At 30.6% G+C, this 16,377-nt stretch overlaps 1 protein-coding gene and 1 long non-coding RNA gene across 2 annotated transcripts; one reads left to right on the forward strand and one right to left on the reverse strand.

Moving 5' to 3' along the window:
- Positions 1 to 2,310: 2,310 nt before the first annotated feature.
- On the forward strand, positions 2,311 to 3,851 carry LOC130496408 (uncharacterized). The gene is made up of 2 exons (XR_008935552.1): positions 2,311 to 2,463; positions 2,757 to 3,851. It is a non-coding gene; the product is annotated as an uncharacterized LOC130496408 (long non-coding RNA).
- A 3,536-nt stretch (positions 3,852 to 7,387) lies between these two features.
- Positions 7,388 to 9,037, reverse strand: LOC108806981 (phospholipid hydroperoxide glutathione peroxidase 1, chloroplastic). The gene is given in 7 exon segments (XM_056987943.1): positions 7,388 to 7,550; positions 7,638 to 7,693; positions 7,696 to 7,804; positions 7,879 to 7,999; positions 8,264 to 8,323; positions 8,434 to 8,510; positions 8,642 to 9,037. Coding segments are annotated over 7 exon segments (705 nt in total). The 5' UTR covers positions 8,894 to 9,037; the 3' UTR covers positions 7,388 to 7,520.
- Between the last annotated feature and the right edge of the window lie 7,340 nt (positions 9,038 to 16,377).

A 16,377-nucleotide genomic window follows, 5' to 3' on the forward strand; every position in this document is an offset into this window, starting at 1 on the left:
AAGATTGATGTACTCAGATTTACCGCTGCAACTGTACATATATGCGTAATAGTACATAAAGATCAAATTTTCAAAGACTGAAGTTTACTATCAAAGTACAAGAGAAGAATAAGAATGTGTTTCTTTCAATTATGGTTAATATAAAGAACAATATGTAAACAAAAATTATTATTTTTTGACTAAAAACACGAGGCAAAGGGAGATTCTTATAAAATCATGGATCATGAAATGAACGCCAGCATAGAATACGGTATAATACTGTTGTCGAGATCAAACAATCAATTACTGTGACCTATTTCCACAGCGATAAACTTGATGTTATAAATTTTGTACACTAACTTCCTTTGAATTTTGAATTCTATATAAACATCCTATTTTACTATGTTCAATATGAAGTTAACAACCACTTTAATTAGTTACGAATACTTGCTTACTAGTACGTTCATGAGTTTAAACACTCTTTTTAGATGCATTGAACAATCTAAAGATCAAGAACTATGTACACAATCTAGTTTACTTAGTAATTAGATTAATCTAAATGAAGAATCAAATTAATTTATTTCTTAATCTAACAAATCAATTTCAACGATTCATAGATTCCTTTGATTTTAGCATAATTGATGGATTACTCAGATATGGAACAAAGAAGACATGAAATAACAGATTAATGATTTAATAAAAAAAATCAAAATAAGAATTTAAAAGACTTCTCTAAAGCAGAGATAGATTCGTCTCTTCGAAGCTTACAAATCTCCAAAGCAAAGTAAATACAATCTAAAATCTGATTTAGCCTATAGTGGCTCAAAAAAAAGAGGAAATTATATGTCAAAACTTGAGCTAACTAACAGTGAAACAAAAATTAAACTTTAAAAAAAAAATTGATTTTTTTATGAATTAAACAGCCGAAAATCTACGTATCCAAAATGATTAAGAGTCTATCCATTTTATACTGTCAATAGATAGATCGCGAGTTGATCGATTTTCTCCTCCTTGATCCATAGCAAAACTTTCTCTAATTATCTTTAGTAATATGTATTAATATGTATTAATATGGCCCAAAAAACCTTCATTTGTTTTGTTTTGCTCCAGTTCTTAGTCTTTGTGCTCAAAAGTCTATATCCTAACACATTTCGATATAAAAGTTTTTGAGTAACACCAAAAAACCCTCAAAAGCCACTTGAGAATCATGATTAAAATGTGTGAAAATGCAACACAGTAAGAATTGATTGCCTCTAGGCCTCTAGCATTTAGCTGGTTTTCTTCTTCTTGGTTCATTAACAAATTTTATTCAACGATATCTGACATAAATATTTAGGTTCTGGAACAATGCATTTGAATGAAAAAAACTTTATATTTTATGTAAAAATCGATAACTTAAATGAAGAAAATAAGTTATATTTTTGGATGATGATACATTAAAGTATATTAAGATATTAAAATTTTCAATACCTTAGAAAAGTTTTAAAAGGTTCGTACATATATAGATTTACTTTCGTTATTTTTCATTTAGGGTTACTTTTTCTTCTATACTTCTTTATATATTTGGATTCACTTTGGTTTAGTTTCCTATAGTATATGTTTTTATAGTACTAAACAAGTTTATGATTATTCTTTGTGATTATCGAACGGTTGATCGGCTATTTTATCTTGTATGGCTTTGTTTGATATATTTTAATACTATTTTAGATGCTTTAAACTACCTAAAGAAACTTTATAAATCTATTTATCATGTGTAATTACAGTCCTATTTTATTTAATTGGTGATAACTTTTACAGTCTATATTTTAATTCATGCAATCAAACAACACACGAAACCAATCATAAAATCATAATATATTTGAACACTAGCTAACATATTACAAATACACAATCTCCCGTTAATGTAATCACGGGCGGTATATAAATCTCTTCTGCTTATATTAGTGTATATAGTAATAACATCTTTGAAAAAGGTCAAATTATAAATAAAAAACTTTTTTTTAATGTAATCTTTGTTTTTAATGAATATCATAAAAGAAAAAAAAAGATAGTTTAAAATCAAAATAGCCTATAAGTTTTCTCCAATAGTTTTGCAATTTGTTTAGGGCTCGTTGGTGTTGGTATTCCGCCAACAAAGGAAAGTGATGAAACAAATTAATAATAATTATATTAAAGGCGATGATAAATTAAATGTAAATTAACAATAACTACCTTCTTGACAACAACAATGTTACAATAAAACATATTGATTTGTTGGCAAAAGTGAAAAAAAAAAGTTTTAAAAGAAGGCACACTTGTTCGCAATCTTTATATATACTCCCCACTCGAAGTTCAATATCTTTGGAGTCTTGTGGGTTACCATTTTACCTCATAAGATGAAAACTCTATCAATTAAAATGTTCTGTTCAATTCAATGCCTCGCCAGACATCTGTTCCCTTTGCATGTAAAAGAGATAAAGAAAGCGACAAAAGCCATAAAGAAAGGTAAGACTCTTCGAATAAGAGAGAGATAAGGCTCCTCTTATCTTCTCAACAGATCTTTGTTTCTTTCTTCTTTCCTCTTTTTTCCATTTTTGGTTATGTTTGTTCTCATTTAGACCAAAAAACCCTAGGCTTGATCCCAAAGGGTGTTTAAATAGAATCTCTTCCCTTTTCACAGATTTGTATTCTTTCTCTTTGTGGTTCTTTGCCTTCTTTAGTTAAAACTAGATCTAACCATTAATCTCTTATCGTTTCACTGACCCAATGATTCCTATATTCTTCGTTTAATCTTGCAGATCTTTAGAGCTGGATGAATTGTGAGTGAATGAGCTGGGGCAAAAGAAACACACAGAAACTGACAGAAGAGAGTAAGCACACAAAAGTAATTTGCGTATGTTGCATTTGCTTCTCTTGCGTGCTCACTGCTCTTTCTGTCAGATTCCGGTGCTGATCTCTTTGGCCTGTCCTTGTTCTCTTTGTCTCAGTTTCTCTCTCTCTCACATACACAAGCTCTCTCTCTCTTGATTATCTCCAAACTAAGGTAAGAGGATACAATCGGAATGATGGCTTGTTCTTGTTTATTGATTTTGGTTCGATCTGATTGCCTGGCGGTGTGAGATCTTTAAACTTTAACCATTAATAATTGATTATACTTTAAGGTATGCGTAGTATCGAAAAAGCAATTAATCTAAGTGTTAACGCGTGGTTAAGTTAAATTAAGCATGGTAACCTAGTTCTTAATAGACTGGTCCTTAATTTCTCGATTTATGTATATATTATTGTTTATTGTTTATTTTTTCCTTTTTTCTTTTTAATCCCTAGTTCCATTCTATATACTCATATAAATAATATGTCATTTGATTCATGCGATCATCATATCATCTTATTTTTCATGAATAAGATGTTGCAAGATAGCTGTTGTTCAAAAAAAAAAAAAAGATGTTGCAAGATAGCTTCGTCATTATAAGAATGAGTTGTTCGCTTTTTAGTTAATTAAATAGTTATGCTAGTATATACTTCATTAAAAACAATTATGCCGGTATATAGTCAGTTGTAAACATTTTTTATAAATACGTGTAATAATGTTACATTTCATGATACTTTTTTTTTGTTAATGAAGATATAATTATGTGTACCAATATTGATCACATGAATCTTGTGGGAATATTCTTGTGTGGTTTGTTTTGTTAGATTAATTTGAGAGCATGTTCTTATTTTCATCTGCTTTTCAGACACACATTTTGGATGCACTAATACAGCCTATAGTGTATGACTTTGTGGTATTGGTGCCACATGTTGATGTGTCATGTGTTTCCGCTTTTGTACTGTTAAGGACGTTGAAAAATATTGTTGTTTGTCGACAATCAATACTAGTCATTAGTTTTTGGTCCTACTGTTACACCTTTTATTTTTGTTTGGGAAGTCAGGAGTCGTTGGGCTGAGATCGTGATGATGCCGGTGAGGATTTTGTGGTCAAATGAATGCATCATACGAATCGATACATCCATTGCAATTTTCTGATGCTTTTATTAGTTAAGGCAGTATTCGATCCTGATATTTGTAAAGAAAATGAAATTTCAAGCACATGGAATGCATGCATATGAATTTTTGAATTGGATGATTTCAGAGGTGTTGGCTCCAGCTTTATAAATTTGTTGGTATGCATACATGAGCTCTCTAGAATACAAATATATTTGTAAATTGTAAAAGGAAATGCAAATTCATACTTTTCTTACCGAAGAATCATTTGAAAGAATCATCCAGATGTAAGTCTAAACGCAAACACAAAACCACAAGATAAAATTTGGCCGAAGCAATGATCATCGAGTAAGTACAGCAAGCTTACTGTTTATGAACTCGATCGAAGAGTATGATAAGTGTATACCTCCTACTGTTCATTACAAAAGAGAAAAACGACTTAAATCTCTCTACGCAAATGTGTAAACCAAACACCATTACTCTCCTATTCATTTATCACAATTGCTTTTTAGGACCGACTAGTCTGAGTTAAACTCGACATTGGGTCCATTTTCATCTAGAGCTAGAGGACCCAATCCACAGATATCTAGATCTTATGATAAAGCTAGGCAACACCACTACATACGATAAGTATTTCACTACATACGATAAGTATTACTCTACAACGGTCGGCATAGGTCTTCTATATATAAGAACATTAGAGCCCTCAGCTTTCTAATATAGTAGCTTCTATGAAAAATTCTTCATAATTTACTTTTCCGATCGCAAACCAAGTATGAATAATTAATGACTTTTGCATCCTTTTTCTAAGACTAAATAATGAAAAGGAATAATGCATTTAATGTTCCTAACAAATTTTACCATTCACAATAGTCATTTCTTTTCGTTTTTTCTAGTTTTTTATTGTAGATAATTAAAGAACAAATTTGTTCTTCGCTAAATTTAATATAAATAACCGTTCCTCATCATTTTTATAATTTTATTCTCATTCATTCTTTTTCTATTTATTTTTAATATTTTCGAAATGGTTACCAGACATGAATTAAAGTTTTCTTTCTTGTAAAAATCAGATTTCCAATAATATTTCCTTTTTGTTATGTAATTCATAGAATTTTGGAGCTAAGAATTCCCTTTTGGCAGCTTTTTTGTAATCGAACAATACCATTTATTTTTAGGTGTGATCTGGTCCCTAATCACTGAACAAAGCAAGGCAGCTGGAGTTAACATCTGTAGATTCTTTCAAGGTAGAATCCACTGACCGTTTGTGTGATATAAACAACATAAACCCACATGTGGTGCAATTTTGATGCTTAGCGGATTGTGAAGAATTTGCAGAACTTCTTTATTTGTTAATTAGAATTGGCAAATTCACTGTTTAGGGCTTATTCGTATCAACGGCTGCTTAGTGTTGATTGATCAATGCGCTGTGAAATTCATGGCAGTTTTAACAGCCAGGTTTGACGACCTAATCAACCACAAATGAGAGACAATTTGAGTATGCAACTAGCCATAAGACAGTGCACTATGTCGAGATCTTACATTTTTAGTTGTTACTCTATTTTTTACAATAGAGCTTGATTGTTGCATATAAAAAAAACAATAGAGATTGTTGAGAACTTCGTGATAAATTCCTATATATGTTGGCACTTCTCGCGGATGACATCCATCACGGAGTTTCTTGATAAAATATGTTTTTTTTACTACCATAATATATATGGATTTATTATGATAAAATATAATTTACTACCAAAAGTAGTACTGTATATGGCAAAGTTATGTTATAATTTACTCTAATGTTGATATAGAAGTTATTAGATATTCGATATTTCAAAAAAAAATCTTGCTTGAGAAAAAAATAATTTTATACTAAAATTATAAAAATCACTATTAAATTGATAACATATTACATTTTTTTCAAAAATGACTTTCATTTTTTTTATTAAGAAAGAATATGATGATGATGTACGCATAAATTTTAAAAGATGTCCATATTTCAATACAAATAATTTCTAATAAATTTGAATGTTTGTTTATTTTAGTTAAAATACATCAAAATTAGGCTGGGCGTTCGGGTACCCATTCGGGTTTCGGTTCAGTCCATTCGGGTTTGGGTTTTCGGGGTCAAAGATTTCAGCCCCATTCGGATATTTCTAAATTTTGGTTCGGGTTCGGTTCGGATCTTTGCGGGTTCGGTTCGGGTTCGGATAACCCATTTAAAATGTTTTTAAATTTTCAAAATCTATTATATACTTTAAATTTTCAAAATCTATAAGAAAGATAATATATTACATATAAATTTTCATAACATATATGTCAAAATACCTTAATTTAACATATAAATTGGTTTTCTTTGAATATTTGGATAAAGAATGAATAGATTTTTAACTATTTTGGTGTTTTCAGTATACTTTAGCTATTTTAAACATTTACTTTTGACTATTTGCATATATTTTCCGAGTATTTTGGAAAACTTAAAGGTATCTTATATATTTTTAATATTTTAATATACATTATATATAAAAATAATGTATATATTTAAGTATTATAAATTTATTTCGGATACATTCGGGTTCCCAAAATATTTCGGTTCGGATCGGGTTCGGTTTCGGTTCTTTAAATACCGAAATTTTGAACCCATTCAGATATTTAATCAATTTCGGTTCGGATTCGGTGCTACTTTTTCGGATCGGGTTCGGTTCGGTTTTTCGGGTTCGGATTTTTTGCCCAGCCCTAATCAAAATTGGTAAAAATCAATTTATTAATTAATCCAATGCACATATATACTGGGTATCTGCTAGACTAATATATTTATCCTAGTTAAATATAAATAAATTCAACAATTTAAAACATTGGTTAGTTGTTTATTTATAGCAATTATTAAATTTAAATCAATATTTTAAAAACTGGATCGGATAGTAATTCAATATAACTACTAGTTAACTTGTTGGACATGTTCAATCGGTTTTGGACCGGGTTTTTTATTTCTAGAAAAAATTAAATATATATATATAATTATATATTTACACTATATGGATCTAAAAATTAGTTTAAGATATATAATATGTTGTATGTTCTCTTTTATTAACTAGAAAAAAAAATAAACATAAATCTAACTATAAACTAAACAAGTGAATACTATGTAAATGAAATTGATTAAACTAAATGATTAACCGTCTAAATTAATATATTTATTTATCCTTATAACTAAACTCTTTACGAATGTGTCAAAATAAGAATAGTATATTAACAGACATATATTATTTTACATTTTCTCTTAAGAAAATATTATTAAATAAACAACCAATTAAATAGTGATAAATATTGATCATGAAATATTAAAACCTGCTATTGTGAATGATAATACATCATTTAGTCACATCATATGCTTATTACAGTTTTTGTTACGTGTATTATGCTTAGTGTCCTATAAATATATTTATATATCAACTTTGGAAACTTATTATCATAATTAGTATTATAATAAAATATATAACATTACAATGTATACAAACCATAACTGGCAAAACCAAGTACTGAATATTTTACAATCAGTCTGTGTGGTCTCTCATGAGCAGAGGTTACTAAGCAGCAAGCAACTTCTTGATGTCTTTCTGCAAAACAGTAGAAGCAAAAACGAAAGTTTGGTTATAAACCGGGAATCAAACCGGTATGAACTGAAGCAGCTGGGTTAACCGTACCTCGATTTGGAAAGGGGACGTGGTGGGAGGGTACCTCTCAACAACCTTTCCCTTTTATCAATCAAGAACTTCTCAAAGTTCCATTTAATGAGATCACCCAAGAATCCTCCAGCGTTTGATTTCAAGAACTGGTAGATTGGTGCTGTGCTCGGTCCATTCACATCGACCTGTGGAGTCCAAACTTAATTCTAATCTGCAATACGCACAACCGAAAAGAATAATAAAGGCTTCGGAATAGTACCTTATCAAATATAGGGAACTCTGCTTTAAACCGGGTGCAAGCAAACTGTTTGATCTCAGGGTTTGAACCGGGCTCTTGGCCACCAAACTGATTGCAGGGGAAAGCTAGAATCTCAAGTCCTGTAATCAGAACAACAAGAAAGGTTTGTTGATGTGTTACTACTATAAATCCATCCCATGTATATTGACTATTACCCCTCAAATGCTTAAAGAACAGATTTGTTATTTAAATAAGTTCAAGAATTCATTTAGCCACGAAGAACGAATGAGTTAAAATTATCATCAATCCAACAAAGACTGATATGTAGATGTACAAAATAATGCATTGAGGACGAAATGCAACTAAAATAATCTTCTTTTTTATAAATGACCAAGTAAAACTCACCTGGCTCTTGTATTTCTCGTACAGATGAGAAAGCTCTGAGTAATTTGATGATGTCAAACCACTGTACGTTCCAGCAACCCATACATCAACATTAGAAACCGCTACATAAACTATGAATATAAGTGACTTCTAGATCACATCACATTAAAAAAAAAAGAAGAAGGTGCTTACCATCTTGAAGCGACATTGACGATCAACATAACTTTCCCCTTATACTTGTTCAAAGAAACATCACTCCCATCAATGTCCTGTCTCCACACACATGAACAAGAGTCTCATTATGTTTCAAAATTACAGATTAAACAAAGAATACCTCCACTGAAAGTCACTAAACCCTAGCTTTTGTTCTTGATTTGGTTAGAAGGGTAAAAGACCAAACCTTTACAGTGAAATCGTGGACGGTCTTCTCAGCAGCAGCTCTGGCTTGAACGTTGAAAGTTCGGGACTTGAAGAGAAACCCAGGATTAATCGAAGGTTTTAGAGAAAACCCATTACTCAGATTCGCGAAATTCGATACGGCGGTGGAGAATTTCAAGGAAGGGACGAGAAAAGCCGCAGGGCTTAGAGATTGATTGGGTTTGGAAACGTTGAAGATTGCAGAGAATGGTGAGTGAGAAGACGAAGAAGCCATTTTTTGGGTTACAAGAGAAGAGTTTATCCTCTTCTGATTTGGACTAGCGTTAAGTGTGGTGAAACTGAGGGGATGATGATAGTCGAGAGCAGTTTATACTGATCGGCTGTCGAACCACTCAACCCGTGATCTCGGTAAATAGTTAGGTTCGGATTTTCTTTTAAATCTGTTTATGAAAAATCCTATAAAATCTATAAACTCTAAAATCTATACTATTATTATATATAGTGAATCTGCTGATTTGTTACACTTTCCATAAATTATTTTGAAAATAATTATAAAATTTTAACGATAAAATCATAGTCAAATTTTATTAAACTTATGTTAGTAATATTAAAATATTATATATGTTATATTATATTTGTTTTGGTGATACTAAACAAATTCTATTTTAATACTTATATCACTTAAAATAGAATGAATCATCTATCTTTTAAGATAATTTTTTAGAAAAGTCAATATTACTCATTATGATAATTTCTGAAAAAATTTGACAAAAAATTCAAAAATATTTATAATATTAAATATTATTATAGCATCTAAAGTCTTTATTATATTTAATAATGATTAAATCAAATTAATATATAGTTACCCAATTTTAAAATTAATTTCATTAATCTGGTAATCATCATTATCCAAAAATATTTGATCATAATAAATTTAAAATAAATATAAATATATATATATATATATATATATAATATATATATATATATATATATATATATATATATATATAGTGTTATATATATATGAATGTTTTTCAAGTTTATTTAAATTAATAAAAGATATTTTATTAAAAACTTAATGTATATAAATTAAAAATTTAATTAATTACTAAGTATTTCAAAATGATTTTATAATTAATAGTATATCTATTTTATTTTTTTGTAAAATTAATCTGCAAGTGTATGTAAAACACCTAGTTCAAGAAATATTTGATAATAGTTTTAAAAGTTGATTAAACTTTTCATATATTAGTTCAAAAAAATTCATATATATTTATTAATACTGCACAATTTATTTAATACAAAATTTATGATTTCTTAAACTTCAATAAAATTTGTATTATGTCACTTAGAAAATAGTGGTATTAAAGAAAACCAACATTTATTGATATATAGTTGTATTATACTATTATTTCATTTTTATTGTTGATCATTTATATAATTTATATCTTTACATTAGATTTAAAACTTAAATTTATAATAGTTTTATTCAATTATTTACTGAATCATCTGACGAAGAGTAAAATTTTCAACATGTGTTTCTTTGTTAATCGTGAAGTACCATTGACTGTTGACTGTGGCCAGAGCTCTTTCTATTCACCAGCAATGACCATGCTATGTTCCTAAATCTGATTTTGTAAATTAATAATGTCACAAATGTCACAAATGTTAAATATATTATTATGAAAAATACATCATATTTCTGATAAATTATCACTTAGATAAATAATCAAAGGTCTAGCTTTTGTCAAGGACAATGACAGTTGATTTGAGAGTGCAAACATAGAAACCAAAAGCTGAGTGTGGAAAATGTAATAAAATGACAAGTTATGATATTCCCAAAAATTAAATTAGACAAAAGTACAGTAAATTTATTTTATAAATTAATAGTGCTTGGACTACTATTCTACTAATTTATAGGATTATGAGTGTACATGATTTTTCTTTTTTGAATTTTCTATTTTATAATTTATATATTATAAATATAAAAGAATAACTATTCTATCGTATATACATTAACTAAAGTCTTGAAATTAGAAAAAAAGTTTTGAAATTGGTTTCCATACTATTCTATTATATTACTTGGTGTATATAAAATATGAAAAAGATTCAATTGTTTTTTTTAAATGGTAACAAAATATAAAATGAATCTAAAGTTGAGTGGTACGCAATCAAGATATGTCCTGTTTTTTCTAAGAGCATCTCCATTGTAAAACACCATTTTTTTCTTCAAAATAGAATAAAAGTGATTATGGAGTAAAAATGCTCTAACCTCACTCCATTTCTCACTCTATAATGGAGTGATGAACAAAAAAAATTAGATTACTCCATTTATGGAGTAAACTCCATTATGGAATGAGAAATGGAGTGGGGTTAGAGTATTTTCTACTTTAAACTCACTTTTACTCCATTTTAGAGGAAAAGTAGAGTTGGGTTGGAGATGCCCTAAGATCATTTTCATCAAGATATTTTATTGTGAAGTCTCTGTTATCCTCTGTGTCCATAAAAAAAAGAAAAGAAAAAAGTCTTTGTTATCCTCAATTCTCTTACAGATCCTTATCCTAATTGCCTGGATCTCGATATGTGCTGTTGAACTCAAATGAATAGTTCTAACAGGTGGCAAGGCCTTATCCTTAAATATGATGGATCACAAATAGTATATGATGTGACTGCCAATTTTCTTGTACTCTTTTTAGTAGTAAAATATTAAAAAGCTGGCTCTCTACGTCTCCTACAAAATCCGCTGACATCGGATGAGAATAAGTAACATCTACTTTATTAAAACAGAAGTACAAATATGGATTAATTCTACAAGTTGCACAATATTTACACCTAAATACCACTGAAAATTAAATTAAACTATCTAATTTAATGTTTGTCTTTTCCAGTTGAGTTAATATGTTGTCCTAATATAAATTAAGTTATTTATTTTAATGTTGTCTTTTCCAATTGAGTTAATGTGTTGTCCTAATATAAAATTTAATTTTCTTTCTCTATTAAATCAATTTCGAAATTATTTATAATTTGATTAATACTGTCTTTTCAATTTAATAAATACATTTCTTAATTCTAAATTTACCACATTAAATGATAATAAAAATCGCATATGACATGGTAGGAGATCACTATCTTTTAATATTCGAACCAAAACAATTTTTATATTAAGTTTAAGTTTTTGCCATACATTATTCAAATTTATTTGTTATATAAATTTTTACTTTTATATTTTAAGAATTTTAATATTTTTTAAATAATTCAAATGAGTTATCCGAACCAGAACATGAACTGAAATTATAAATACCGAATGAGGCTAAAACTTTCACCCCAAAAATCTAAAATCCAAAAAGACCTGAATCAAATCCGAATGAATATCCGAACGCCCATCTCTACTACAAGATATAGAAAATTATTTAGTTTTTTTAAGATAATTTAGTTTAATCATTGATTTTTACTTATAATTATTTGTTTTTAAATAATTACATTTCATTTATATTAATTATTTTATTTCTTATACCTTTTTACCTGATTAATTTGTCATGTGTGAATACTAATTTTGGCCATAGCTAAGAAATAATTAACCACTAAATCAATACATCATTTTTAGGCTTATCAATTAATTGATCATATATAAAACCATTTTAAAGAATAATTATATTGAGTATTTTGATATGTTGCTTGTAGTTTATTATTTAACATAAGTTCTAGTATTTTTTATTAATTAGTATTGCTTCTAATACTTATAATGTGTATTTTATAATTTGTACAAGTTATGGATTAATTCTACAAGTTGCACAATATTTACACCTAAATACCACTGAAAATTAAATTAAACTATCTAATTTAATGTTTGTCTTTTCCAGTTGAGTTAATATGTTGTCCTAATATAAATTAAGTTACTTATTTTAATGTTGTCTTTTCCAATTGAGTTAATGTGTTATCCTAATATAAAATTTAATTTTCTTTCTCTATTAAACCAGTTTCGAAATTATTTATAATTTGATTAATACTGTCTTTTCAGTTTAATAAATACATTTCTTAATTCTAAATTTACCACATTAAATGATAATAAAAATCGCATATGATATGGTAGGAGATCACTATTTTTTAATATTCGAACCAAAACAATTTTGGGCTTATTGCAAAAGTGACTCAAAACTTGAATTCAAACAGAAAACTAACCTTTTCTTTTGACTTATTTTTTTTTTTGAGTTTTTAACCCCACATCTGCATTTTATCTACGAAAATGCCATTAACCTTTTTTTTTTCGAAAATGGCTTCTACTGTCTCAACCTCTTTTTCTTCAAGTATTTACAATATTGCCACTGCCATGAATAGTGGGAACAACCTTGTACGAACTGTTTGGAGCTTTTAATGCCCTTTAATGCACGTAAATCTCTTTACACTCTCTCTGTTTCAATTGTTATTAACTAAAAACAACATTTCTTTCACTTTCTCTCCATATTCATCCAAACAACTGAAGCTTTTGATTCAAAATATGGTCGATGGTTGACAGAGCCATATTTCTTTCGTTTTGACTTACGGTTGCTTTCGTTTGAGGTTCTGGGTGGTTGGAGAAGACCATGTGTGCAAACGAAGTCATCTCACCTAGTTTAAGGTACGAATTTGAATTTTTTTCAAAATCTGTTCGCGTAGAAGACTTACAAGTAAGTCATCTGTATGTAGAAGATTTACTGATGAGTCTTCTGGTCAAACGGACGACTTAAACTAAGTCGTCCAGATTTGTTTGTTGAAAAAAAACACTCCAGACGACTTATATATAAGTCGTCTACGAGAAACAGACTAGTTTTGCATTTGACCGAATCGTGTCAGATCTTTGACTATTTCTGGACGACTTATAATTCAGTCGTCTCTGGGAAAGTTAAAATTTCAATATTTTATTAAACTAGACGACTTACGTGTAAGTCGTCTTAGGTTAGTTTTGTAGTTGAAAAATAAAACTTCATAATTTAACTTTTACCGGACGACATAATATAAAGTCGTCCCGTCAGAAGACTTAATTTAAAGTCGTCCGGGGAAAGCAAAGTCGTCCAGAATTTTTCCCAATTAAGTCGTCCAAACCTTGCTTATCCCGGACGACCTTAAATTAAGTCGTCTAGCTGGACGACTTTTAGTTAAGTCGTCTGGAGAAAATTAAATTTCAAGTTTTATTTTTCAATTACAAAACTAACCTAGGACGACTTACACGTAAGTCGTCTAGTTTGAATAAAATATTGAAATTTTTACTTTCCAGAGACGACTGAATTATAAGTCGTCCAGAAATAGTCAAAGATCTGACACGATTCGGTCAAATGCAAAACTAGCCCGTTTTTTGTAGACGACTTATATATAAGTCGTCTGAAATTTTTTTTAACAAACAATGCCGGACGACTTAGAATTAAGTCGTCCCTTTTAATTTTCAATTGCAAAAGTGACCTCTTTAGACGACTTATCTTTAAGTCTTCTAGACGACTTAAATCTAAGTCGTCTGCGATAATGTTTATTGAACTTCTTCATTTTCTCTATGTTTACTAATGTGTTTTATTTTGAATATTTGCAGATGATTTTTAAGTTACATGCAGTGTATGGAGAATGGTTGTTGAGAGATTTCCGTTGGGATTTTGTGGTTGATGATCTCAAAGGAGCAAGATTGTTTTTATTGAATGAAGATTCAACACATGCTGAACTTGTTGCAATGGCTCAAGAAGATTATAACCTGGACATGAGATCAGTGACTGTGGAGATTAGCTACTCATTACCAGAAGAAATGATGATGACTCCAGACAGTCCTCCCATTCATGTTACAAGTGATAGACAAGTTCGAAACTTGCTCGAGATACTCAAAACGCATAGAGTATGTCTTTGTGTATCAAGCCGCAGCAAGGTGGAAACGGTTTCAGAGAAAAGAGAAGAAGCTGGTGAATGGGAAGAAGATGTTGGTGATAATGATGAATCTGGTGAATGGGAAGAAGATGTTGGTGATAATGATGAGGCTGATGAATGTTTTGAAGATGTTGGTGATAATGAGTCTGTTGAAGATGAAAATCAAGATGGGGAGGAGGAAAATGGGGAGGAGGAAAATGGGGAGGAGGATGCTGATAACACTATTGTTGGTGAAACGGATCAGAATGGTGGGGATTACAGTCTTTATGGAAATGTTCTAGATGAGGACGAGGAAGATGATGATAATATTTTTTTGAAGAAATTGAAAAGACATATGCTAAGACAAATGCTATTGAAGGAGGAAAATTAGATTGTTCAAGCATCTATGTCAAACAGAGAGTTTTGTTAGCAAGGATGCACTGCTTTCAGAGCTGCGGTTGACAGCAGTGAGGGGTAGGTTTTCTTTAGAAATATACAAATCAACAAAAACTTCCTTGTGGCAATATGTCGGGTTAGCGGTTGTGGATGGAAGATGAGAGCGAGTGTGAAACATGGGCCAAACACGTTTTGGGTAACAAAGTATGTGGAAAAACATTTATGCTCAATTGGAGACCGAATCGCTCAGCGGAGACACTGGTACTCCAAAGTATGTTGGTAGTCTTTTCATTGATCGTGTTGGGATCATTGATGGGATAACTCCACAGCATATCACTGATGCAATGAAGAACATGTTTGGCATGACGCTTGATTACACCACTTCATACAGAGCACTGTTATATGCACAGAAATTGGTGAGAGGATCAGCAGAAGAAGGGTATTCGCGTCTGCCTTCATATCTCGAGCAAATCTCCATTGCAAATCCTGATTCTATCACGGCTATAGAACTTGATTCTAAGGAAAAGATTTAAGTATCTATTTCTCTCTTTTGGAGCTTCTATCAAAGGTTTTAAGTATCAGAGAAGGATCATTGTGGTGGATGGAACTCACCTAAGTGGAAAGTATGGAGGTGTTATGTTAGTTGCAGCCGCACAAGATGGCAATTTTCAGATATTCCCATTGGCTTTTGGGATCGTGGATGCTGAAGATGAACCTTCTTGGGAATGGTTTTCACAAAATTGGCTAGTTGTATATCTCATGACAAGCCTCTGGTGATAGTCTCTGACCGGCACGCGGCCATTAAAAGTGCGTGTGTGAGAAGGTGTTTCCCTGGGCAACCGAGGAATATGTTTTATCACCTTCAAGATAACATTGTCGAAAAGTTTAAAGGAAACATCTCATGTACTTGGTGAAAGGGGCTGCTTATGCGCGCACACGGTTTACGATTTTAACCGGTACATGGCTGAGATACGGAGTGCAAACCCGGAACTTGCAACGTATTTTGGAGAAGGCCGACGCCAAGCTATGGTCAAGGGTTTATTGTAAGGAGAACAGGTTCAACATAAAAACAAGCAACAATCGCTGAATCTATTAATTCCGCACTGAAGCGAGCAAGAGGATTTCCGATGTCGTTCCTGCTGGAGTTCATAAGGCAGAAGTTGGGAAAATGGTATTGGAAAAGGAGACAAGATGCTTTGAGTCTCCCAACAAGTACATTGCCGGGGTGTTGAATACTTGCTTGCTGTTCGATCAGAGATAGCGGATACGATGACGGTCGAACCAATTGATGGATGGCGTTTCTTTTGTCAAAGGTGGCAAAATGGACTGTGTGGTTGATTTGGAACATGTAAAGTGTGATTGTGGTGTCTATGGAGTGGAGAAAATACCTTGCTCTCATGCTATAGGCAACTGGAAACATGCTGGTGTGCATATCGACACACTTGTATGTCCACTTTACTCAAAGAATCATCTGTATGCAGGATACTCAGAGAATATATA

This window comes from Raphanus sativus, chromosome 6 (assembly GCF_000801105.2).
Source record: "Raphanus sativus cultivar WK10039 chromosome 6, ASM80110v3, whole genome shotgun sequence".
In the NCBI taxonomy this organism is placed as follows: domain Eukaryota; kingdom Viridiplantae; phylum Streptophyta; class Magnoliopsida; order Brassicales; family Brassicaceae; genus Raphanus; species Raphanus sativus.